Raw genomic sequence first — 27018 nt, forward strand, 5'->3', positions numbered from 1 at the left:
GTGCTCCGTGTGGAGGAAACTGTCAGTGGGCACCGAACCAAAAGTCTCCTTCTGCTCAGCACCGTCACATGGTTCCATCAGTTCTGCACAGTTTGCTTTCAGTAGATGTGTGTATGTGTGCATGTGTGCCCATATACTTTAGTGTAACTGCACATGCTGCAATCATTCATTTATTCACTTTATTTATCATACTTCTTGTCTAAAATTGATATATCAATTGGAAATGTCCAACAGCACTTGTAGATGTCAGTTCCCGGCAAGGAGGCAGGGCTTCCTGTATCCCTCCCCACAACGTTCCCCGGAATCATAGTCTGCGGTTTTCCCAGCCCTTTGGGGCAAAATTCTCCAGAATAGCTCTTCTTGCGAGCTGGAATCAGCATACTTAGCACTGTCATCCATGTTAGGTCTGGTAGGGCTTTCACTGATAACCTTTTGCACTAAGATCAACGTAAGCCTTGAGCCTAGTGGAGACTTTGATATTATACTCAGGTAGCCACATTCTTGTGACTTGGAAAGGAAGGGGTTAAAGACTGTTGTTCTTCAGAAACATGTCTTCCCTAGTGTTTTACTGTACAATCTTGACCTTTGTAGGCCATTAAATACCAGAAAATGAGAATGTTGGCTCGGGTGACGTTTATGTTTCAAGGAATGTTTCAAATGCTCAATGAACCTGTCTTCCAAGAATGACCTTCAGCTCTGGGTTTGGTCCTGCTGCTGTCAGCAAAGGAAATGGTCACCTCAGGCTCAATTTAGAGAGAAAGCATCGTGGGGTCATCGACAGGAAGACTTTAGAACAGATCAGTGCCAAGTTTGGCAAGCAATGAAAGCTTGCTGAAGTCTCACCAACATCGTTTTCTGGATAAGATCTGCTAGTCATCATGGGATATTGATTCAGGGTTTCAGTGCTTAACCAACGGAGACACCAGGCATAGCTTGTTAACACTAACTTGTGAGTTAGCTCACAGTGTAGCCTGGGAATTCTTACCTCAAACATCTCCTAGAGTGCTGTATGAAATGAAGAAATGAGTCATTGGCTTAGGTCATGCAGTTATATTAGCAAATCAAAAGCCAAACAGATGATGTACACTATATAGACAGGCCCACTTTTCACACTTCCACAGCTGGAGTTCAGACTATTAAAACTGCATTTTTTAGTGATGGAGGATTTTTAAACATGAAGCTGGAAGATACAGATGATGGGATTTTTACCTCAGAATGAAATTGCTGGTTATTTAGTTTTTTATTTTATTTTTTCAAGATTAAATTTTTTTCTATAGATTCAATGTTCTTTTTTTTAGACAGAAAGCACAAATGTGCTGTTTGATCTTACTAGATGTTAAATCTCATTCAGTTTTAAAGAAATTGACATTAATATTTATTTTTTAAGTGGTCTGCTATTATTTCCAGGGACAGTGATGTTGATATGTTTTCACTAACAGCCGTGTAATTCATAATTTACTTTTTTCATCCCTTCTACCAGCTCCATTAATTTCCTCTACCAACACCACCATCATTAATAACATGATTGTTACTAATCCAAAAACAAACGGTAAGCATGTCTAGTTTTGTCTCATTTGTTTATCCTGAAGTTTATACTGCCATACAAAAATTCCACATTGTGTTAACAAATTCACTGCAGACAAGTTAAACATTGACCCTTCATGTATTCATTGTTGAATGTTGCCAGTTATGTTATGATCAGAGAAATCATGCTGAAATGTTATAATATTATTATCTATAATATTACTGAACATAAATTGATGATCTTCAGAAAAGGACCCAAAAATCGATAATTGAAAAAAATCACAGTTTGTCAGCCTTGGGTCATGATGTTGCAAGAACGATGATTACTATGCAGCAAAATACGTCCCAATGTCAAGCGTACAGGCTGGTGTCCCGCTTGTCATCGGTCCAGCATTCTGGCTGGTCAGCTGGAGCTCTAAACAATATTTTAAGAGCGCTCTACTAAGACCTGGATAGCTATCATTTGGACAGCTACTTCCCAGATAGCTCACTGGGACAGAAAGTTCACACTGAATTGGCAGTGGAAACATGGCATAGATCATCCTCTTCCACAGCATGTCATGATCTGTCAGCTCCCATTTCTCTCTGCTGCAAAGTGTTCATCCTGCATCTGCTCTCCTTTTTGCCAGTTCAGTACAATTCCACTTCTACAACTGCTACTAGCATGTCTCTAACCAGCAGCACAACTGGTAAGACTTTCATCCCAGTAGTATCAATCACACCTGACACCATCTGTGACTGCAGTCCTCAACCTTGTGCCCATGGTATGTTAAATTTGTAAACTGGCATAGAGGGGACATATTAAAATGTATATGTGAGACTTCACGCTGAGACCATGGGCCGCGGTGCGCAAGGTTCAGGTCCGCTGGTCTCAGATGTGTCATTATGCTCATTTCATTACCCATGATCTTCTGAGGAGCACCGAACTCATGTCTATCACCCATCAACCATCTGACTCATCTCTACTGTCCGTCAGTAGTTCAGCCACCCGCATCCACAGCTAACACTGCCATCAGCTCATCTACTGGTAAGATGTCACCTCTGAGTTCTCCTGCTTTTTATGAAAGCACCCAAGGCAAATGTTGGACAACTGCACAAAACTGCAAACATGAAATCATCAGTTGGGCAAAATACATTTTCCAGTAAAATTGATTCATTTACAGAAAAGCAACGATGAGTTTTGCCCTTTTAAGTCAGTAAATTTATTGAGAAGTATTTAAAACAAGTCATTATCTCATCATTATCATTCTCAGTGCATTTTTACTGCAACACCTAGAGAGGAAAATAATCCAAGTACAGACATATCCTTGATCACTGGTTTAAACACATGTATTTGCTACTCACACTTTTGACATCCATCTTCATCCGTATTACCGGTTACCAAGCTCATAGTCAGAGTTGAAAACAACGCTCTCCATGACCAAAGGGGGAAGTGTTTGGGACGATACGTCCAGTCTTGGTTGCCATTTCGTAGTGCACCTTCCTATTCCACTTGTCTCAGATTCCTTCTTTTACTGCAGTCTTGTTAACCACCTTCTTCTATCCCCACCCTTCACAAGCACTGGCAGTTTCTGGAAGCACCATAGCTCCAACATCCTCTGCAACTAACACAACAGCCGCAATTAACAGCATGCCCAAGGGTAAGAGTCTTTTGCCAAGAGTTTGCTTTGGCCCAAACACCATGTTGCATACCTTCTGAGGCGCTTGCCAGCAATGAAAGTGTCATAAATTCAACAAAAAATAAGTATAATTTTGCTGTGGCTGAAGTTTGAGAAAACTTATAAATGTGGCTCGTGGTACTAATGCAGCAACAGTTAAAAATACATCCCTGCTCTTGACGTTTGCTTGTATGAAATTGCTACGAAATCAGTGCGGAAGTGTTGTACTTAGCAGTTGTTTTTATTGATGCTCATGAAATCACCCCAACAAAATGTTTTCATTAAAACCGTCTGAGTCAGGCCATTTATGAAATTCCCCGGGCTCTCCGATTTTGTACATCGCACACTTTTAAAAGTACAGGCAGTCCCCGAGTTATGAACGTCCGACTTACGAACCGCCCCCTTACAGACCGGAAGTTGTTTTTTTTTTTGTCACTCTTCAGTAACAATCAAATGAAAACTTTATAAATAACTCTGTTATATTAAAAATTCTTATTGCTGTATATACAATGGTTTGTAATAATAAATGGGCGCTACTTTGCGAAGCGCATCAAAACATTGCACGCCTACAGCCGCTCGTCGGGTCGTGGGCAGGGCGCATGAGCCCAAGGTAGGACAGGCGTCCTTCTTTTCCAGTTAACAGTGTCTCGTGTGACTGTATTTGGCTTTAATTTTTTGTTCTTATCCTCCTAGCCATGGCACCAAAGCGTAAATGTGACACAAGAGATAGTGATGCATCCAAGAAAAAGGAAACAATCACAATTAAACCTAAAGAGTAAATAATAAAGGGAAAGGTGAAACGCCAACGAACAATGGAAAAGCAAACATTGAAGTTCCTTAAATGTTTTCCACACACACACAAACACACACACACACACACACACACACACACACACACACACACAGTGTCTCTCTGAGTGAGCACTTGGATACAGAAGACACTTCTTCTCAGTTGTGGAATCTCACTCCAGACACGCATAGAAAGGTACACTATATATTATACACTAAGACAAACAGTTGACGAACTGATGTTAGATACCCACCGTACCTAACTGTTCCGACTTACGTCAAAATCCGACTTAAAGACAGACTGAGGACACGGAAGTTGTTCGTAATTCGGGGACTGCCTGTACCCGTGATCGTTCTCTAAATGTATGTTTCCACACTCATCCTCATGTACATTTACGTTTACATTTATTCATTTAGCAGATGCTTTTGTCCAAAGCGACGTACGTCTCAGCAAAAGTACAATTTATGCATTACATTAAGAGAAAGATACACAGCTGCAGACATGTGACTCAACTAAACCTAGTTTGTTACCTACCGCTTGCTGCACCGAGGTTCATCGTTCTCCCTGGAAATAATGCAGTTCACCTGTTCCTGCCGACTTCTAAAATTGGCCTCACTTTTTTGCACTGTAAACACTAACTCAGCAACCACCACTGACCATTCAAAGGAGGTGAAAGATATGGTTCACAATTATTTTTTTTCCTAATTTTATCAAGCACTGCCTCCTTCCATGCTGTTATTTCTTGATGGCACTCTTTACAGTTTCCAAGTCAGGTTTTAATGTTAGATGTGTCTCTCGTGATTCTATCTGTTGTTTCGTGATTGTATCTCTTGAGCCGAATTTCTTGGGTGTCCTAAAGTATTCTCATTATCTATCATTAAGTAATAATGCCATATGTGTGAATATAGCTAAAGGCTGTGAAGAGATGACTGTCACGTCACTAGATGCACTATTATTGAAGACCTGCTGTTGAAGAGCTTGTGATAAGGCCTAAATGTAGATTAACCTGTTTTGTTGCTTCACTTCTAAAACCGTTTTATGTAAAAAAAAAAAAAAAAAATGTTATTGTCAAAAATTTATTGCGAAGAGACAAAAACTGGCTTTGACACCTCAACTCTTTCTTCATGATTACAAACATTGAAGTGACAGAGAAGGAGAAGATGGCCACTTTGTGGTCTGCTCTCCATCGTACTGAGCTGGTGGTTTCATCCTCTACCCCTGCCTCTCGAGCTCATGTCGTCCCAGGCCAGAGGAGTTCCAGAAAGTCCCTGGGCATTATCTCCACACCTCTAAAATGGCCTGTGAAAAAGAAGCCAGACGCCGTCACAAAGCCGCCAGAGAAGCCTGCAGTCTATCTGACCAAACCTCCAGTCCCACATACAACAAAGGTGACAGATGCCTCCCCTAACCTTACTAATTCCCAGGTGACTACAACATCATCCGTTGCTAGGAAAACAAATGCAACGTCCAGAGGCACAACGGATATGGCAATGGCACAGCCATGGCAGCAGAACCGTGCCCGGAACAGGAGTGAGGACATGGAGTCTTTCCAGGCGGCCTCTCTCGGTAACCGCAAAAACAAGCCACTTGCCCCTCACCATCCCCCCAGTGGCACCAGTAGGAACAGTACACACGTCGCCAACCATACCGAGTCGCCAGAGTACACATCTGGTGAGGATACGCTTGTCTTTGAGCTAGACATGCAGGAAGGTCTTCTCAGCATCTATGACTTTGAATCCCCGTATTCTTTTGCTGATGGTTCACCTTCAACTCAGCATACTGTCTCAAGAAGCATGGCGAGCATCACCGAAAGCCCAAGCTTTGCTCCTGATTTAGGCAGGATGGGGGCGCAACCCTTCACCCAAGCAGTCGTCCAGGCTCCACTTAGCACTTTCACTAGTAACCTCACAGAAGGTGTGTCCAGCAGCCAGGTACAGACTCTGCCTTTGGGAAGGAGACTAGGAGGGAGAGGTGAGGACACGGAGCCTGCACACACAAGTGAGATGCACAGGGAAACATCTGAGATTGGTTTTCGGGGGCATCAAGTAACTGTGGCACACACACCAACAGGGCGGCCAACACTCAGCGCTGGAGCTTCGAACATATTGGGCTGGACAAGTGTTAAGGAACTCGCCACACGGCACGTGACAGCAGGGGCTTCAAAAGATATACATCTGCTTGACCATGACAGCACAGGAGGATTGGGGAGTTCCTTCCTTCCAAAGGAACAGCATTGGTCTGCGGCCACTGCAGGAGGCACGTCTTTTGCCCTGCTTGCCCCTACTTCTGCTGAAGCAGCAGGAGCTGTCAGGGAGTCTCTGCAGGATCACCTCCTTCCCAGTAAAATGTGGAGCTTGGACAGCCCATCAGCACACTTCAGTGGTGAATTATTCACAACGGGACTTTTGAGGACAGAGCCGGTGTTGCTGGCACAACTCGATGAAACGGCCTCCACTTCCATTCAGGCTTCGTTGGAAGCACAGCACCCTTCCGACAGAGCTGACATCGCTCAAGTTTCACAGGTGCCAGAGTTTCAGATCACACGGTTAGAAATCACTCCCTCTCCACCCAGCACATTTCCCTTTGAGCTAGGAGGCAGTGCTGAGATATTTATGTCAGCAGAAGTCGGACACCCGGAATTAGATCTTCCTGTGGCACTGGAGCCATCGCTCGTAAACAGCTTACCACAGGCTCCATTCAGCCAATCTGAGGGGAACTACAGCACTAGTGTTGGAAACCCAAATCTGGCTCAGGGGATGCAGGGAACTGGTTCATCTTTCAGTGGAATCCCAGAGTTGCTGCACCACGCCCGTGATGCTACAGCCTTCCAGTCTTCTTCTGCCACTCAAGCCTTTCAAACAACACATGGGTCCATGAGCTTTCTGTCCACGCCTAGCATGCATTCTCGCTTCTCCCAGACCAAGCACATGCCAGGAGGATCAGAAGAATCCAGGGCAGATTTGATGCCAAAACATTTAGAAAATGTCAGAGAGACCAAGAGGAATTTGACTCAAGAGCAAGTCGTCACAACGCTTTCAACAGAGCCTGCTTCCTCTCTATCAGCACTCCCCAAGCTCTTCATGTCCATGTTTCCAGCACCTTTGTCACAGCACAGATACCAGGAGGCTTCACACACAGAAGGAAAATATGGAGGATCCTTGTCAACAAGAAGATATCCATCGATGCTGACAAGCTCCTTTGCAAGTCAGCCGCAGCTACCCGTCACGGACCACTGGGGGTATAACAGTATCTTGTCTTCTAAACCTCCTGGTGGTGCTTCTCCAGGACTTTTGAGCTCAGCAGCAACCCAGAGCCTCCTTAGCAGCATCAGCTACACAAGAGCTCACCGTCCACTACCTGAGCTACAGTCCAGCCTGACAGTATTTGAGCACCAAGATCCAGGTGAATTTGATTATGACAACACTGCCTTTCCTTATGTAGAGGGACTCTATGGTGGAGGAGATGAAAGACAGAAAATGTTCTCTGTCTACAGCCCTCCTCTGACAACATTTGTGTTCACTGCCACTGTGACCCTGGCAGAGACGGAACGTGGCGCCATTCTGCCCACTCAACCAGTAACTGAATTATTTCAAAGTTCTCCAAGTCAGGACCAGTTGCAACCTACTCAACCCACCAACCCTGACAAAGGAAATTCCTTGACAGTCTCACTAACTATGCATATAGTCTCTGAGGCTGAGCCGGTGACACATGGTGTGACACCTGAACCAAACAGGGCCCCCAGGGATTGTGAACAAAATGACGAGATGGGGTGCAACGAACAGGAACTGGCGAGCGGCCAGCCACCACCCACTGCAAGTTCATCCAGCCAAGAGGACAACGTCAAGGATGTCGATGGTGCACCTGAGGAGCTCCTATCTCCTCCACAGTCCCAATCTGGGGGTTCAACCGGGGACTCGCAATCTCTTAGTGCCCCACTCAAAGAAAGTGGCCCAGGAGAGGGCAGTGCGCACACAGGAGCCTCCAGCGAAATCTCAGAGAGCAGCGCTGAAGTCACATTGTGCCCATGTAAAGCTCGCTTACGTATTCCGTGTCTGTGTGGATTCTCACCCGGGAAGAGTATGTTTTGCGATAACGATGTAGATGTAGAACAAAGGTGGATTTCTTCCATGATAAATCTCTGCTCTCCGTGGTGGCACATGGTGGTATCTAGGTGTAGTGTTCTAGGCCCAAATCATTACTCGGGCTTGGTGCAGTGGATGATTTGACACCTTGATTTGGGGGGAGTAGGAGACTAACGCAGCGCGGTAACTGAATCACAGGCTTCGGTAGTGCAGCACGCTGCTGGTGTGAATCCTCTTGTGGTACAAAGAGTGTACTATACCATCATATGATTCAAAGGTTCATTTTTCAGGTTTCTTAGGAGACTTCTAATTATGTTACTGCGGCCAGAATCCAAAGTGCTGAAGTTATTGAGTCAACGTTTTTCATAACTCGGTGCTGGAGCAGAAGTGCCTTTTCCTGAGAAATGTGTTGAACTAACAGAACACATTCACTGTGGGTTCAGCAGATGATGTGCAAAAAGTCCAAGTAATTTGTGATCGAAAGACTGAATGTCATCTTTAAGACAGGGCTTTGACACAGGAGTCTCCTAAGAACCTTCTCGGCATGAATTTAGAGAGGTTCTGTAGACAAAACTAACAATCCGTGCTACTTGGGAGCCATCTATGGATGGATGTGTAGCATAGCAGCAGACAGTTGAAAGGATTTCTCCTTCCTTAATCCACCCCAAAACTTTCAGATGAAGTTCAATTTTAATAACTTTTATTTTTTTCTCAAAAAGACCTCACAATTTAAAATTTACTGTGCAGTCACAACCATGTCCAAGCCCGTGGGAGGCTTCTCCCTTTTAGCCAACCCTTAGTCTACAAAAGACCTCTGAGGGCATTAGGCCTCCATGTCCATGGCCCTTTCCCCTATCTGTGCACTTCTGCTATGCAACACAGAGAGTAAAATCCAGTGATTGTGCTGCCATGCCAAAGGAGGGATAACAATGTGAATTTCCACACTCTTCTTTGCAGAGGAGGTTTTCTACAGAATAACCTTTGTTGTAAGAGACAGCAAGGGAGTGATGATTGAACAGAATGTGAAAAGCAGTGTCACTCTTTGGGTAAGAGACTAGCCTTGATTTCGATTTCTGTAGCGATTTAGAGCATTTGTTAAATAACATTTACGTTTACATTTTTTTCTTTAAATTATGTAAATCCCATGTAAATTACATGTAAATGTGATGTGAGGTTTTACATTAAATTTGTAATTTTACATTACATGTAAATTACACGTAAACATGTAAATAATGGAGCGGCATCCTAGCTGGGTGCCATATATAGTAATAATTGCTGTCCCTTTCTTGCAGTTAAATCAAACATTTAAAAACTGGACGTACAACATCTCTTCTGCTCTCAGGTGAGAACATTTTCCAAAATATGTTTTGTAATCCCTCAGAGGTTCCAGATGTGGTATTTTTTCCCACCACGTATTGGTGTGGTATTCACCACGGTACTATTGCTGCTCTGTTTGTGTTTCACAGTGCCCTCACCAGCACAGACTCCAGCACTCAGATAGGGCAGCCTGCCGGTACAAGGTAATCTCAAATGGTCATTGCCGCTGGCCCCCCTTCTGTTCATCTTCCTCTCTCATTTCACTGACCTCCCCTCCTTTCAAGGTATACCTTCCAGGCACTGCTTAAAAGCAGATACACAAGCAGCACGACGCTCCAGTATTCGGTGATCAAAGAAAGGCTGGTGAGCAGGAACCAGACCCTGGGAGGTGGCCTGGTGCTAGAGACTGCCTCAGTCCAACCTCTCGGTATGTGATGACCTCGTTTGTCATAATCTTTAACAAACAGACTGTGTGTAATTTCACTTTGTTTTTCTATACCATCATCCCCAATAGTTCGCTTGAGTGCTTTAAAAACCATAGTGTGAAAAGAGCAGCATTTGTAATGATAGTGACACGCAGCGAAAAATGGGCTAAATTCAAGAAGGCAACAAACTGACAGGCTACTTACAGTGATTTACCCATTGACAGCAGGTGCAGAGATTCCAGCCCAGGACTTTCTGATTGGAAAATGATTCTAGTCACTCCGTAATCACTGTTCTAATTTCTGCTCCACCTGCCATCCTTAAGTCTTTTACAGGAGGAAAAAACCTTGGGGAGTCTAAAGTCAACTGGCTGCCTACCTGTCTTGGACATACTAACAGTACACAGTGTATTAGGACTCCAGAGGGGTTAGAGAGGGGTGGACCTTACGCAGGCAAGCGATGTGGAGTTAGGCCTCTGGACTTAGGTGTCGGTTTGCTTGTAATGAGTCACGTGCTTCTCATCCAGCTGGTCAATGGTATCCTGCATGTCACCATGTGACTTAGGCTGTGCACACCCTTGGACACAAAAGCACAAGGTATAAAGCAGAGTATATTACCGAGATGATAAAATTAGGGTGGAAAACTGGGGAGGAAATGTCAACAGTGAATATCTGATGATAACCCAGAAATAGTATTTCCCTCTAGGAGTCTCCTTCTCTTAATGTAATGCATAAATTGTACTTTTTGCTGAGACGTACCTCGCTTTGGACAAAAGTGTCTGCTAAATGAATAAATGTAAATGTAAGTTTCTCACTACTTTACTGCAGAACATTATTTTCAAGGCTGTAAAAGGTGTCTCATGTTATTGTTTCCCTAGAAAACTGTCCAGCTGAGGAAAGCCCGTTCCACTACATCTGGCCCGAAACCCAGCCGGCCGTAACCCAGTTCCTTCCCTGCTTCCCCAACAAAGCCCAAAGTGCTTCTAGAACCTGGTGAGTTTCGTGGCTTTCTTTTTACTGAGACAGTGGCCTGGAAATGAGAAGCTGGAGCTTCTACAACATGGTCCACTGTCGACTGTCTATCAATTGTGTGTGAAGTTGTTATAAGGTCTTTGGTGTCTTGATTTTTTTCTCCTTCTCAGCAACATATACTGGCAGAACTTCACGTCGTTCTGGAGCCTGGCTGATGTCAGCAATTGTACAGACATAAAAAGCATTGAGGTGTCTGCAGGTATGTCTGCAGTTGACCTGTGTGCAGCCTACGGTCATAGCATGGGGTGACTTTCAGCATGAGTGAATGGCCACTGTAGGGTGGCAGGGCAGCACGGCGAAACAATGGGTAATGGTGGTGCCTCGTAACTTCTGGGATGTGCATTCAGATATGGATTCAAATCCAAGTCGGTCTGTGGGTAGTTTCAGTGTTTCTTCCTGGGTCTGGGTATTTATTTACCCCTATAGTTCAAAGGCATGTTTCATTTAATGTGTGTATATGTGAGTGAATGAGTGTGTGTAATCGCCCTGTGATGGTCTTGACCCTGGCTCACTGTCTGTGTTTCCTGGATAGGCTCTGGACCACCATTGCCCTGCAGTGGACAAGTGTAAATTTATTGATAGTGGATGGATGGGTGTAGGTGGCACTGTAGTACAACCTGCCTGACAGTTCTAAGACTTTTAGTTCAAGTCCCAGTTTGCATGCACAAGTGGGTTTTTGCGGGTGTGCTGGATTGTTGGTACAATCCATAGACATTGCTCAATTCCTAACTCCTTACTATTAAAGGAAGTGAGCTGCTATAGACTGCTATGTGTTCCTTTTAGGAGGGTTCCACACCTGAGTCCCGTGCTACTTGGGATAGACTCAGGGTCACATCATTGAGTGAATATGCAGTTACCGTAAAGGAATGAGTTCATTGTTTTATTATTTATCTTCCACGGAACAGAAAATGCTGCAGAAGTGGCCGCCACATTGGCTGATATAACACACAACGAGTTGTCGACTGACGAAGTGTCGACGGTCGTGACGAAGCTAAAGGAAATTGTCATTGTTTCCAAGATGAACTCATCACTGGCTTCCACGGTGGTGAATGTCTTCTCCAACGTGATGACCAGCTCCGACACGGCTCTCGCTGCCTCCTCAGAAATGTAAGTCCTCCACCAGCTCCCCGGTGATGTCTTAATTTAAAGATGGCAACCTAATAAACATGTTTGCTGGAATTTTATCTAGATTACCTGGCACTGTAAAATGCAGTAAACTGAAGCTCTTGGAGAAAGTGTGGCTAATCCTGAGGTTTCAACCCTGTCTCTGCTGGTGCTAGAGTGCTGAAAACAGTGGAAGAACTGGTGCAGAAGATCGAGTTTGACGGACCTTCACTGAGCATCACATCCAGGAACCTGGCACTGGGCATCTCCGCCTTCAACTCCAGCAGCTTCAATGGCACATCATTTAGCGCCTACATCCCCCCTAACAGCACTGATCTCCAGGTGGAGACCACCTGTCAAGCTTCACTGCAACCCTCAATAAACAGTTTGTAGAAGTACAGCTTTAGTGGGTCGTTCCATTAATCTCCTGACCTCCGTCTGTTAGAGCAGCAGGACAGTGAACTAACTGGGTACTGTGAAGTGATATGGGAAAATGCCAGCTTTACAGCAAAGAAAATATACAGACTTGTCACATTCATACTTAGTTATTGGAAGCCATCTGGGGAAAAAAATCCCAGAATCTGCCTGGGTTCCTGGAAGGAACTTGGCAGAGGGCCACAGATGGAAAGTGTAGTTCATAAAACAGCGCCTGCCTTTACCGTTTCATACCGAGTGGCAGGATGTGTGTTTGTGTAAGTTATTCGGTTCATTTCTCCTGTTTTTGTAAGCACCGCTGCCTTGTACGTCTCTGTAGGGAATTTCAAATAGCACATAATTACGAGAGGAAAGCATTAAGAAAGGGCCAAGTGTTTGCCAAGTTCGTTCCTTTTTCTTATTTGCTCAGTCTTGTTGAATGTGCTCAGATCTGATAAGTGAAAATCTGAAAATCAAACTGAAAAGTGAGGCTGCAAGGTGACTGAAGTAATTTACTGGGCTTTTATCGTATTTTGATAATTAAGTTTGGTCTTGAGGGAGGTGCGGTGGCGCAGTGGGTTTGACCGGGTCCTGCTCTCCGGCGGGTCTGGGGTTTGAGTCCCGCTTGGGGTGCCCTGCGACGGACTGGCATCCCGTCCTGGGTGTGTCCCCTCCAGCCTTATGCCCTGAGTTGCCGGGTTGGGCTCCGGTTTGCTGCAACCCTGCTTGGGACAAGCGATTTCACACGGTGTGTGTGTGTGTGTGTGTGTGTGGTCTCATACGCAGTGGCTTCATCACACAGCAAATATTGTACCATCAGGGTGTAAAGAAGCAATAACAGCTCATTGTGCAAAATGGATGCTGAAATATGACATGGCTCCCCCTGTGCCTCAGAAACACTGAGTCCCTTTCAACATTCAAGTACTCAAAAAGGGTCTCAAAACCCCTATCTTGATTAGCTACAGAAGTTAGTCCATCATATGATGTGTAAATGACATTATGGCACAGTAGGTGTGATGCCTCTGTTTACTGCCTTTCGCAGATCAATTTTGAGTCTCAGCAGGACAACCCCCTGGCAGCCGTGACCCTCCCGGCCACCCTGCTGAGCAACGTGAGCCAGGCAGAAGCGGAGCTCATTTCTCGAATAAACTTCATGTTCTTCAGGAAGACCAACCTGTTTCAGGTGCAAAAATACATATATGGTTTTAGAGAATGTGACTGTGGTGACCCCCGCAAGATGATTGGTTTCCCTTTTTTGTATCATTTTCTGATAAATTATCTGCTGCCTCTTTCAGTTGTTGAGCTTTGTCAGCTATGGCATGTTTATCGGATGAATCGCTCAACAGTCGCACTCCCATACGACTTGATGGAGATGTTTTATTATTTTCAGTCGTTTTGAATTAGTTTTATTATAGCTACATCCGAGATTTTTACAGGACCTAACTCACAAACAAATCGAGGGACAGCTGCATTATTAACCTTTTGTTGATTATAGCTTAGGGGGTAAAAGAGGCTTCGGAGTTACGAACAAAATGAGGTACGATGATACTGATCCAAGTTGTATTTGTAAGGTGAGGAGCCGCTATATACTCTAACTTCAAAAAAATGTTTTAAAAGCCCATACTTCTTCTTTGTGTCTCCAGGACCAGAAGGAAAACGGTCTTTCCTTGAACAGCTACGTGGTGGCCAGCAGCGTGGGCAACCAGTCCATACGGAACCTGCAGGATCCGGTGCGCATCGAGATCGCCCACCAGGAGTACCAGGTACCGCACTTGCACTATCCCACTTGAACGCCACGGAGTCATTTGCTTAACGGACGCAAACATGCAAATATATCTTGACAAGTGTGTTGACTTGAGTCATCAGTTTCATCAGCTCCATTTAAATCAGGATGCTTACCTTCTTGCCTTCTTGCCGTCTTTCTAAGAGTTATTAATAAAAACACAATTTTCCTTGTTTTTTCAGCCTGTGCCAAATCCAGTCTGTGTGTTTTGGAACTTCACCATCAACAGTAAGTGCTGGAGCACGAACTTGGGTGTTGCAGTCATGATACCGCGTCCTGCCCGCCTTCAGGATCATGCACAGGGTTCCTGCTGAGCTGAGCTCGATTACGTGTTGAATTTGATTAATGCAAATGTTACTGCTGAAAGGCGGGCATGATGCTGAGAATTAAAACGTTAGATTAAGATATTATTTGAATGTTAATACGTATTAAGGTTTCTGCATGAGTGGAAGCCGTCCCGATTTTCAGAAGCCCGGAAAAGTAGGACCAGCCAATTGACATCCGTTTGTTTATTGCGGTTCTTATTATCCTCAACAGTGGTTCTGATGAGAGAAATGAGGGCTGATACTTGCAAGCCGCCTACGTGTTTCTGTGCATACAGCAGGTCGTTGTTTTAGTGCCCTTTTTTTTGGAGAGTCACCTCTGACCTTCCTTTGTTTCCCCAAGATGGAAGTGGGGGCTGGAGCTCAGAGGGCTGCAACGTTGGCCAGGGCTCTGACAGCAACCGGACGGTGTGCCTCTGCAACCACCTCACCAACTTCGGGATCCTCATGGTGAGACCTACACCTCGCCGGCCCGACTTAACAGCTGATCTCCCACCTACGTGGCCACACCCACCGTGACACCTACTCCGATCTCTCCTGCAGGACATTTCTGGAGCGGCGGCTCAGATCGATGCGCAGAACAATAAAATCCTCACCTTCATCACGTACATCGGCTGTGGGGTGTCGGCCATCTGCTCTGCTGTGACCCTCCTCACGTACATCGCCTTCGAGTGAGTCTCTCCTTGTGTTGGCAACAAAGCAACGTAAAGTCATCTTTCAGCAACATCCTCAAACTAGACCTTCACCTATGATAGGCTCCAAAGATGAGCTGAGAACATTTGAGTCGGATGTCTGTCGTGAAAAGTGTAACAGGTCTGGCCTATTCCAAACTGCCGCAGTTCCATTAAAGTCGGCCTCATCCATCCATTCACCTGAGCATCTATCTGTCCGTCAGTCATCAGCTCAGTTTTGGTAATTGCTGAATCAGCACAAGGTCTGAAGGCAGTCCAAGAAGCACAGGGCATGAGGCCAGTACACCAGTCCAAACAGGGCAATCACACACCACACACACTCCTAACCCGGCAACACAGGGCACAAGGCCGGAGGGGGAGGGGACACACCCAGGATGGAGCGTCAGTCCATTGCAAGGCAGCCCAAGCAGGACTCGAACCCCAGACCCACCAGAGAGCGGGGAACAGACCAAACGTGCCGTGCCACCACACCCACCCGTACTCACAGCAATTCATCAAAAAGCACATGGGCTGTGGGAGTGCATTTATATTTTTCATTTAGCTGACATTTTTCTCCAAAGCAACTTACAATGTTAAGGTTACAATTATTAACCCATTTATACAGCTGGGTAATTTTACTGGAGCAATTTAGGGTAAGTACCTTGCTCAAGGGTACTGCATCCAGAGGTGGGGGTCAAATCTGCAGCCTTTGCGTCCAAAGGCAGTCGCCCTAACCACTACGCTACCAAAGCACCCGGAGGAAACCAACATGAACACGAGGACAATATGCGAACGCCACATAAATTGAGCCAGTTCTGAATGCAGAGCCCAGGGAGGATCAACTACAACCCACTGGGGCATCATGACATCAGTATCATAACGAAGTAAAATTAGGAATAATCTCTAAAGACCAAGTTATTGGTCAAGAAGTAATGTACTGTTTATGTTTTTGGCCATAGTATGGCCAAAGCCTGTGTATCCTGCCACATTAACCGTAATGCTCAGTATGTTGCTCGTTAGCCAAGTGTTCCACGTTCCATGTTTTGGAGTAAATGGTCACCAGAAGGATGTGTCCTCTTGCAGGAAGCTGCGCCGGGACTACCCTTCCAAGATCTTGATGAACCTCAGCACCTCTCTGCTCTTCCTCAACATGGTCTTCCTCATAGACAGCTGGCTGGCTTCCTTCAACAACACGGACCTGTGCATCTCCGTGGCATTCTTTCTCCACTACTTCCTCCTCACCTCCTTCACCTGGATGGGCCTGGAGTCCGTCCACATGTACATTGCTCTTGTCAAAGTTTTCAACACCTACATTCGGAGGTACATCCTGAAGTTCTGCATCGTCGGATGGGGTAAGTGCGGGCAGGAACGGAAGCACTCCTGTTAAGTGTTATTACAAATTCTGTGTTGTTCACTATACTTCAGTTAATTTTTATACAGTATCGTTCTCAGCCTGATGGCCCTCGAGTGATTGGGGTTAGGGTTAGACAACTGGCAATATTACTACAGTGACAACGTTTCGCTTAACGACTGATGACGTCGTAGCCGTCATAATGTCGTAGTGCAACATGTTATACACGTGTTCGTGGTGGTGCTGCTGTAAACAAACCTACTGCGCTGCCAATCATATAAAAGTATAGCACATACAATTATGTACAGGACATGATGCTTGATAATTAACACCTATGTAATTGATTTATGTATTTACTATGCTGTACTTTTTAATGATTATTTTACAGTTTTCTACTTATAAAAAAGTTTACTGTAAAAGAGTATGCTGTGTTACGCCAGGGGGGTGCGATGGCGCAGTGGGTTGGACCACAGTCCTGCTGTCAGGTGGGTCTGGGGTTCAAGTCCCGCTTGGGGTGCCTTGTGATGGACTGGCGTCCCGTCCTGGGTGTGTCCCCTCCCCCTCCGGCCTTACGCCCCTGTGTTCCCGGGTAGGCTCCGGTTCCCCGTGACCCCGTATGGGACAAGCGGTTCTGAAAATGTGTGTGTGTGTGTGTGTGTTACGCCAGCAGAAGCGTCATAAATCTTGTGTTTACCGCTTCTCTTGACTGCATCGAGGCTATACCATCTAAGTTTGTAGAAGTACATTCAATGATCGAGGCAATACCGTCTAGGTTTGTATAAGTGCGCTCAATGATCGAGGCTATACCATTTAGGTGTGTATATGTACACTCAATGATCGAGGCTATACCATCAAGGTGTGCATAAGTACACTTTAAGATGTTCACACAACGAAGAAATGGCCTAACGGCGCATTTCTCAGAACATATCCCCATCGTTAAGCGACGCGTGCACGTGCATTACATAAGGAAAGAGACATTTAATGTATAGAAATATTATGGCACCAAACAACTGACTGAATCCAATAACTGAATGGTGTACGTAACTCACAAAATACCACGGTAGTACGTGGAATGTATCACATTTACATATCCATTATGAGATACATCACATCTGAAATAAGAGCAAAGATTTGTAGCCGTGTTCAAAACATTTGCTACTAAACCACTCAGCCCCCCATGCAGTTAGTAAACATATATTACATTTTCCACTTAAAATACCATGACCGCAATGCCCATCCGGGCTTAAATAATCTGTAATCAAATGTGTATGTTTTTTCTTTTCATAACCACCCAAATTAAAATTGTAAAAAATGTGACATAACACTGAATTATAATAATAATGCGTAAATGTTGCTAACAGTCTCAGTCCACTCTGTGTCAATATTGTTCTCCTGTTCTGCTATTAATGGAACAATTTTACATTCGCTGATGTATTAAGTGGTGGATGTACAACTTATTTGCTGAACATACATGTGAGTTTATGAGTAGTCATGCAAAAAGTTAATGTGTAGCGAGGAGAGCTGACCACTAGTGTGTCCTTTAAAGGGCTGCCTGCAGCAATAGTGGTCACTGTGGTCGCTGTGGACAGAAACTCCTATGGGAAGGAGGACTACGGCAAGGACGAGCACGGCCAGGGCTCATCGCAGTTGTAAGTGCCTCGTCGATACGAAACCGGTGAAACCGCACAGGGATCGGGTTTAAAGGTCAAGCATACGACCACGATCCTCGCTGAACACGGACGCGCTCTGTCTCCCCCGCAGCTGTTGGGTGAAGAACCTAGTGGTGTTCTACGTGACGTGCGTGGGCTACTTCTCCGTCATCTTCCTCATGAACGTGGCCATGTTCATCGTGGTGATGATCCAGATCTGCGGGCGCAACGGCAAGCGCAGCAACCGCACGTTGCGCGAGGAGATGTTGCGCAGCCTGCGCAGCGTGGTCAGCCTCACCTTCCTGCTGGGAATGACTTGGGGCTTCGCCTTCTTTGCCTGGGGCCCCGTCAACCTGGCCTTCATGTACCTCTTTTCCATCTTCAACTCGCTGCAAGGTGAGCCTACTGCTGCGGCCACTGTCACTGGTGCGGTACAGGAGCAGGCGGGTGAGGAAGATCAAGAGTAGCTCTACCCAAGTGTAGTGCTTTGGCTAAGGGAGCAGTGGAAGGGCATGTAAACATTGTAGGGGTTTGGTCACTCGTCGAGTACTCTTGGCCCTCTGGGAAGGGTAGGAGACATGTGGACTGAAGAAGGAGTGCGGTGTCTAACATAATCCGTTTGGGGATCCCATCTGCAATGTAGTGATGATCCTGCAAGCCGCAGAGGTATATGAATATTTTGCTGATTAAAGTGCTGATGTAATGCTGTCTTTGCTACACTAGGGGGACACATTAAATCTAAAACCTGGGACAGGGATAGGTAATCCTGGGGGTTGTAGCTTCCGCAAGTTTTCATTGTACCTTTCAAATACCTTGCTCAAGAGGGCTACAGTAGGTGAGATTTGAACTGGCAACCTTCTGCCCCAAAGGCAGCAGCTCTAACCTTTACACTGTTAGCTGCCTTTCACCTCCCCTCCATCCCTGTTTCAAAAAATGTTTAGATCAGTGAATGAAATTAATGCCGCATTCATAGCAGTTAAATATAGAGAACCTTCTACATTTATTTTGTTCCGTTTTAATTTTACAGGCTAAGGGAATACGCTTAATTACAGACGTATACAGTTGTGCCTGTGCTGTTTTTCAAAGATTTGGTGTGGCTTAATGATTTCTGTCATGTAACATGTTCAATGAAAGTAACCAGAGTAACCAGAGGAGTTGGGAGCGGTGCAGTGGGCAGCGTGGTGGTCAAAGCCTGGGTTTCAATACCTTGTCCTTCTATAGTACCCTTGAACAAGGTACTTACCCAGAACTGATACAGTAAAATTACCCAGTTGCATAAATGGGTAAATCATTGTAAGGAGGAAGGTGTACAAACTGTAACGCTGTAAGTCACCTTGAGCAAAGGAGTATAAAATAATAACAATAATCAGAGCTGACATCAGCATCCCCTGTGATCGTCCATGACCTGATTAAAATTCAGATATCATGAGCATGGATGTTCGATTAACCTTTCACTGCCTCCTCTCTCATCCCCGGCAGGTTTATTTATATTCATATTTCACTGTGCGCTGAAGGAGAACGTTCAGAAACAGTGGCAGAGGTACCTTTGCTGTGGACGATTCCGTCTGGCAGACAACTCAGGTAAAACCCCGGTCGGGTCCAGCTCCATCGTAGTGACGCTATAATTCACTGAAATTAATTTCCTTTCCTTTCAAAAAAAATCTCATTATGTGATCGTTTTCGGTATAACATGCTTTATCTTAAAATATGAACATCCATAATTAGCAGTCTTTAATAGTTTATAACATATTAATATTCATGCCTCATTTTAATACTATATTGACCTGCATCTCTTTTATTGACTCTAGATGTAAAAATGGGAAACTCAAATGTTTAATTTCAGTGTCACTTAAGAATATCAATCATGACATATATATGGGGATATGTACTTTTTAAGGAATAAAGTCATATCTTTGGTGATACGTTCTGCATAATTTATTTGAGAATGTTTAATAGCGACGAAAAGAAAAGGTTGTGTGAAGTAAAATCTTGGATCGCTCTGTCTCCGGGGGGTGGCGCAGTGGCGCAGTGGGCTTGGCCCAGTCCTGCTCTCTGATGGGTCTGGGGTTTCAGTCCTGCTCGGGGTGCTTTGCGGTGGACTGGCGTCCCATCCTGGGTGTGTCTCCTCCCCCTCCAGCCTTTGTGCCCTGTGTTGGCGGGTTAGGCTCCGGTTCGTCGCGACCCCTGCTTGGGACAAGCGGTTTCAGACTCTGTGTGTGTGTGTGTGTGTGTGTGTGTGTGTGTGTGTGTGTGTGTGTGTGTGTGCGCTCTGTCTCTGAGGGGAGATGGAGCTCTCAGTGTACTGTATTTGCTCTGCCAATTTCCACACCAACCTCTACTACAGCCTTCAAATTCATTGGTTTCAGTGGCTGCAAATCTTGTTTTGTGCTACAATACTTACCTCAAATGCCCCATCATCCTGGCTCTGAAATCCAGCAAAGCCCAGCCTTATTGCCTTCTTACAGACTCCCTGGGGATTAAGAGTTATTGAGCTGCAGTCCACAAGGGCTGGAGCTGGACTTTGGGCTTCACAGCCAACACATTATAAGTAAAGAATACAAACCTGGACAAATCTGTTTCCCTGGGGCTTATTAATGCTCATTAATAAATTAATTAATTGATATATTAAAAATGGGAGGGCATGGTGGTGCAGCGGGCTTGGCCAGGGCCCGCTGTGTGGTGGGTCGGGGGTTTGAGTCCTGCTTGGGGTGCCTTACGACGGACTGGCGTCCCGTCCTGGGTGCGTCCCCTCCCCCTCCAGCCTTGCGCCCTGTGTTGCCGGGTTAGGCTCCGGCTCGCCGCGACCCCGCTCGGGACAAGCGGTTGTAGACGTATTAAACACATTAAACAACTTTCGTACACTTGCAGACTGGAGCAAGACGGCCACCAATAACACCAAAAAAGTGAGCTCAGATAACCTGGCCAAGTCCTTGTCCTCCTGCTCCTTCGGCTCCAGCGCGGCCAACTGGACATCCAAAGCGAAAGCAACTCTGAACCCTTTCGCAAAGCGCAGCAGCAATGCAGGTAAAGTGCCACACTGGAGGTCAGGGCTCAGGTATTCTATCCCTTTGTGCTGTCTGCTCACGTGTGAGTTGACCCATGTTGTCGAGGAGTCTTCCTGAGGTTTCTTTGTGATTCTGAACGGTCCTTTTAAACTTGCGTTTTCATCTTTCAACAGAAAGTATGTTTTAAGCAGATTTGTCTCTAAGAAACTGATAGCCTGCAGAAAAGCCTACATGTACACTGGCTCCTCAGCTTCAGTTGGACCAAAGGACTCTGTAGATTTATTTGTTCATAACTCCATAACTCAATTCTACGACAGTCACGTAACACTCAGTAAAAGCTTCATAATACCAACGTCCCTTGATTTATGTGCACGTTCTGTGAAAATCTCAGCTATAGCTGTGATAAATGAAAACTTTATGAAGACTTGAAGCATTTTTATTTACTGAAAATTACTTCTAATTACTTTGAAATTAAAATTAAAACTACTTTATAATGATTATAAATAATAATTGCTAGCGTTGACTGTTGAACAGGTTATTATAAACATTCTTGCGATTAATCATCAACATTCATGCGACCCGAGCTGTAAATAATGTGGATGTGAGTTGAACGAAGGAATTCCTCAATTCCGTTTCCGTTCGCGTGCTCTTTACTGCCATCTATTGGCCGGCTGCAAAAATACAGGTTGCGTTCGCCGCGCCACAGACAAAATAAGTGAATAAAACAAAATCAGTAATAAATAAATAAGCAAACAAATAAATAAATAGGAAAAACATTAGTATCTTTGAAAATTTCTAACGACTGCTACCGGGAGGAGCCAGTGTGCACATTGTTATACAGTATAAAATTATTGTTCGGTTGCATTTTGCCAAGTATGTACAATAAACTACACATTTATGGTTTTGTACTCATTAGCACATTAATAGTTTGTGCTCAGGGGGTTTGCTCAGTTTTGACAAAAGCATTTTTACATTGTACTGTTTACTGATACCCATATACCAGTCCAATGTTTGAGACTGTAAGGAGCTCTACCTCTGAAGGGCCCCAGCAGGGCCTGAGGGTGTTCGCAGCACAACAGAGCTGTGCCTGACCCTTGTATTTATGTTTGTGGTGTAGATAATGCCCACCACTAGCGCCCAGGCGAACCTTCTTGAGGTAAACTACATCCCAGCCAGCCTGACTCCTTGCTTCCTCGCATCGTGTGATTGACCTTTTCCCATAGGACAATGAGAGCAATATTCTCGCTTTCAAGACTCAAGGCTGTTTTATATATATATATACTGCCCCCGACAATCAAAGCACTTAGTCCAACAATGCTCATTATGGTAGCTGTTATATTTATGTTTTTCTAACAATGCTCTTATTTGGCTGAATTTTCTCACCGAAGTATTGCAGGTGTTTTACTCAAGGCTACACCGGCAATCTTGGGACTTGAACCATCAACATTCGGGCTCTAAATCGGGGTCATTAACCTATCTAACCCTAATTCCACTGTCTACAAGGGGAGTATTTGCAACTGATAACCAGGTTGGTTTCTGCAATTTACTGGAATAAGACCAAACCAAACTGCAGTGTGTGGCTTCACGTCACGTAATCTGTCACAGCTGCAGCAAAGTCTCCATCCAGGCTGCGCGTTCACTTCTTCATCCTCCTCAGGCCTTGCCTCTTGAAGGGCTTCAATATTGCTTTTTGCTCATGCTCCACTAATCTCATTGTCATGGGAAAGTTTTTTTTTTGTCTTGTTTGTTTGATTGTTTGCTGCTTGCATCACATTCAGCACAGCACAGGAGGCACACGTACTGGGATGGTGACACATCACACTAAAACCATATACAGAATATGCACCCTCCAATGACGATGGCCCCATCTCTGCATGACAATAATACAGAAGTGTGTTCATTCACGGATGTGCTGGCAAAAAGTGGGCTTTCCAGTTACCAAAATAACTAAAAAGTAGATGTTGTTGCATCATGTATATGGTTTGCATTGCAAGTTTTCTGAAGCTTCATATCTAATTCATACTTCATAGCAAAATTTTTTTCACCACATTGTCCAATGCAACATACTTCTAATATATGTCTGTTAAACGTGTCACTGGCATATCATGCTTTTTTACACAGGAAAATTATGTTCTGTAAACAGTTTTGTCATGTTTTGTTATGGGGCCAATCATGGAATTAAAATTTAAAAATCAATTGCAAAGAAAGTGCTGCATCTTCAAGGATTCACGTAAGTAAATAATTTCAAAATTAACTCACCTCATGGTTTTAGCATCATAATAGATTATAGTGGAGAGTTTGATTTATCTGATCATTGTTTTTTTATGGTAGTGAAAATATCAACAGGTAGAAAAAATATCCAACTTGCCTGAATATCCACAGTTGAATACATGAAGCCAGGTTTACACTGTCACACTGACCTTTCGTTTTTTTGGTGTCAAGTTCAAAACACCTCATAGTTTTGCTGACTGCTATAGTTTTCATGTGCAGGGGAGCTGAATAAAATTTTAAAATGACAAAATTCTAGTGACCAGTTCCGCACTTTGCCATTCTGTGTTTTTTCCTAGTCTGTGTTAAATTCTCCAGTTCTTTTTTGTGGCCCACAGATTCTATTCCAGTCTTCGCTTATGTAAAAAATAGAAAGAGAAAGGCCCATATTCTCACGTACAGGGGACAAGGATGTGAGCAGTCATCACTTGGAAGCCAAAATCAGAAAGACTTTGTTGTGAAGCCCGCTTCCCGTGCTGATTATCTTTCACCTTTTTCCAAGTCTGTCCCTCACAAGTCTGCTTTGGAAGCAGTCACTGCAATTGGGGATAAGAGCCCATGAATTACACATGGCAAACTAATCAGAGGCTCAAAAGGAGGAAAACAGCATAATACTTTTTGGCATCAACTGCAGGATTATGGCCAGTTATTCATTTTGTGAAATATTTAGCGTATGAGGATACGTGCTTGTGTCTGAATATATTCCAGCGTATAGACACCTACACAACAGAAAAGATCCTCCTGTTCGACCATATAGACACTTACGCAATAGAGAAGATCCTGATGTTCAGACATATTTTTTATTTTTTAACTTAAGTGCATAACATGCCAACCCAACCAACTTTGAAGAACCATAGGCTGTTGAGTTAGCATGTTGATGTCTCTGGTTGGATCTACACTTAGATACAAATATCCAGATATTTTTGGAGATATTTAGAAGTTTCTGAGATATTTAGAATTTTTCGAGATATTTACGAAAAACTGATATCCTGGGATATTTAGAAAAAGTCTACTTTGAGGGTTTCTCATGCAGCAGCTTTACCACTTCATAATGTATCCCACAATACCTGGTGCAATCCAAAGTGGAGGATACGGACTGTGACAACAGGCAAACCCCCAAAGCTCAAACTTCCAGTACTACGTAGTACAACAGTGAGGGAAAACAAAGTGGTGTCCCTTTTAGATCATCTCAAAGCTCCAGGGTTTTTGAGAGGGTTTTCTCGTTACTGGCCACCTTGTTTGGCGATCAACAACAGCATGAGGCTCTAGAAGATTACACTGAAGCGGCATTGATGCTACGAGTTAACGGTCATTAGAATAGGACTCAATCTAGTTGTCCGCTAAGCATTTACATTGACTGCTGTTGTAATGATTATTAGACTATCAGTAATGATTGGTCGAATGCTGATCCTTAATGTTTAAGTCCAACAATAGCCAGGCTCTGTAAACATGTTCGTTGTTGTTTTGGATTCGACACACTTTAATAACTTTTCTGCCAACCCACTGGAATACTGGAATCTGAATCAGGCATGGAAGTTCTGAGATTCAAGTGATTTACGTAATAAAACCGTGAAGTACATAATAAAACCGTTTTTACGCGTTTATTTGTTAGTCTCATCCTTTCATAGACAACACATAATCTTTAAAATAATATAGATATGTGTATAGATACTTGGGCATTTTTGAGGATATTTAGAAAATTTTACGGGCTATTTAGAGAATTTTTTCAAAATATTTAGAATTATTTTTCAGGAATTTCTGGAAGCATATTTAGGCCAATTTCTGAGATATTTGTATCTAAGCCTAGTTGGATCCTATGACTGGCTTTGCTGAAGTGGTAGAGCCCACAATTAATAGCATGTCCTCTGACTCCCTTCAAAGTCTTAGAGTTGCATCCTACCAAAGCATGAAAGATCCAACATGTGGTACCTCTTCATGAGGAGTTCTGTTTTGAAAGAATGGGGCATTTGTTGCATTTTCTGACCATACAGCTTCCTAACCCTGCCTCTCTCCATTCTGCCATGGACAGGTAAAGCTTCCTCCAGCCAACGCAATTCCAAATCCTCCCAACCGGAGGGCGAGGCCTCTTCCATCATTCCCGTGCACCAGGTCATCGACAAAGTGAAGGGCTACTGCTCCGTCCATTCAGACAACTTCTACAAGAACATTATCATGTCAGACAGTTTCAGCCACAGCACCAAGTTCTAGAGTTTTCTTGTCATCTGTTTATTGTCATGGTCTCGGGAGATGGTGGACTCATCACGAGCAAGCATCAGATGTGGAAATATGGAAAGCGCAGGCATATGCCGGTGCTAAAATACACGGAAAACTGCAAATGCACCGGCACTGCAGGGGATGCAACCTTCCTAAAGCATCTGGGGTTCTAATACTGTGACGTTAAGGCCTTTTACCGATTCAGTCGAACAAACATGGCCTTTGTCCTTCATTGTGAACAAAGTCGAGCAACCTCCTTCTGCAACGCCTCACTCTGTAGACACTGAAATACCACAACGCCCAGATTTCTCGCTCAACATTGCTGACAAAACCCTGATGATCGAACTGAAACAGGGCCTCAGACTGGTGATGTTTCCTGTAAATCCTTCCATATTTGATGCTTCTCACGTTTTTTTCAAAACGTTTTCTAGTCCTGCATTTTCTTCATGTCCCACAGTTTGAAACATCTGGAAACAATGCAGGGGACCAGAGCTTGCCATGTCCAGCTGTAGCCAAAAGGATTCTAATAGAATCCTAATAAAATGATAAAAAATTTGGACCCACAGATTTGGCAAAGATGGCAAAGCCACAAAGCTTCTGAAAAAATGTTGGATTTTTTGCCTGTTTGGCTCCTGAAGGGGAACAGTTCTGTTGTTTAGTCATCTCCTGTTTCACCATTTTGTTGTGAATCATGTGAAGTAGCTGTAAATCACTGTCTTTCTGTTGCATTGCAATACACTTTCTTTGGTCACCTTACAATTATATTACTGTTACTTTTCATATATATATATATATTTTTTTAAAGCTTTGGAATGCAAATTCTCCACTACTGAATAACATAATTTTGGACAAAGTTACATGGCATTAATTCATTTTGTACTATTTGCTCATCTTCAATGTTATTTCATTGTTTTAAAGATATTGGGGTTATAAAACCATCTCTACTTTCTATGTTAAGGGCAGTAAGATCTTTTATTTAGACTGACAAGACACCGATATATGGAGTGGTCTTCCACCAGATACTGTAATCGGTATCACTTCCAATCGTGTGTAATAATAATTAACAATAATAATTATTATTATTATTGTTAATTCTTGATGAATTGACTTCATTTGACACATGAGCACACACATTAAACATGTTTATAAAATCATGGCCCCATTGTGCTGTATATGTGAGGCAATGCAATGATATCTGTATTTATTCCCAAATTAATTGCCCCAAATCTATCTTTGACAATTTTTGAATCAAAGCACCTTGTAGATCTTATTGCCCAAGAATACGATTAAGCATTATTCAGCTTTGAGAAAGGCCAAAGACCAAAGGGAAGCGGACACCAATGAACCCAAACATTTATCAGACATTTATTATATTTTTAACTTCCCAATATACATGTCTAGTACCTGGAAT

General features: G+C 43.9%; 1 protein-coding gene across 9 annotated transcripts in view; it reads left to right on the top strand.

The window, feature by feature from the left end:
- The window catches only part of adgrg6 (adhesion G protein-coupled receptor G6), a 50210-nt gene extending 23751 nt beyond the window's left edge, over positions 1 to 26459 (top strand). For 3 of the 9 annotated variants that reach the window (XM_029255763.1, XM_018742537.2, XM_029255777.1), the window contains 24 exons: positions 1481 to 1549; positions 2154 to 2213; positions 2501 to 2551; positions 3084 to 3164; positions 9012 to 9100; positions 9347 to 9396; positions 9521 to 9574; positions 9656 to 9798; positions 10672 to 10786; positions 10936 to 11024; positions 11731 to 11932; positions 12106 to 12271; positions 13386 to 13526; positions 13987 to 14106; positions 14309 to 14354; positions 14793 to 14899; positions 14993 to 15120; positions 16204 to 16472; positions 18018 to 18120; positions 18233 to 18516; positions 19600 to 19701; positions 20989 to 21144; positions 22514 to 22653; positions 25423 to 25594. In XM_029255763.1, the coding sequence (XP_029111596.1) occupies positions 1481 to 1549; positions 2154 to 2213; positions 2501 to 2551; positions 3084 to 3164; positions 9012 to 9100; positions 9347 to 9396; positions 9521 to 9574; positions 9656 to 9798; positions 10672 to 10786; positions 10936 to 11024; positions 11731 to 11932; positions 12106 to 12271; positions 13386 to 13526; positions 13987 to 14106; positions 14309 to 14354; positions 14793 to 14899; positions 14993 to 15120; positions 16204 to 16472; positions 18018 to 18120; positions 18233 to 18516; positions 19600 to 19701; positions 20989 to 21144; positions 22514 to 22653; positions 25423 to 25518 (2861 nt within the window). In that variant the 3' untranslated portion in view covers positions 25519 to 25594. Of the gene's footprint in view, positions 1 to 1480; positions 1550 to 2153; positions 2214 to 2500; positions 2552 to 3083; positions 3165 to 9011; positions 9101 to 9346; positions 9397 to 9520; positions 9575 to 9655; positions 9799 to 10671; positions 10787 to 10935; positions 11025 to 11730; positions 11933 to 12105; positions 12272 to 13385; positions 13527 to 13986; positions 14107 to 14308; positions 14355 to 14792; positions 14900 to 14992; positions 15121 to 16203; positions 16473 to 18017; positions 18121 to 18232; positions 18517 to 19599; positions 19702 to 20988; positions 21145 to 22242; positions 22282 to 22513; positions 22654 to 25422 lie in introns of all 9 variants that reach the window. The other 6 variants (XM_029255774.1, XM_018742539.2, XM_029255766.1 and 3 more) reach the window with 5 other exon arrangements.
- The last annotated feature ends 559 nt before the right edge of the window (positions 26460 to 27018 follow it).

Source organism: Scleropages formosus, chromosome 1, assembly GCF_900964775.1.
Source record: "Scleropages formosus chromosome 1, fSclFor1.1, whole genome shotgun sequence".
Lineage (NCBI taxonomy): Eukaryota > Metazoa > Chordata > Actinopteri > Osteoglossiformes > Osteoglossidae > Scleropages > Scleropages formosus.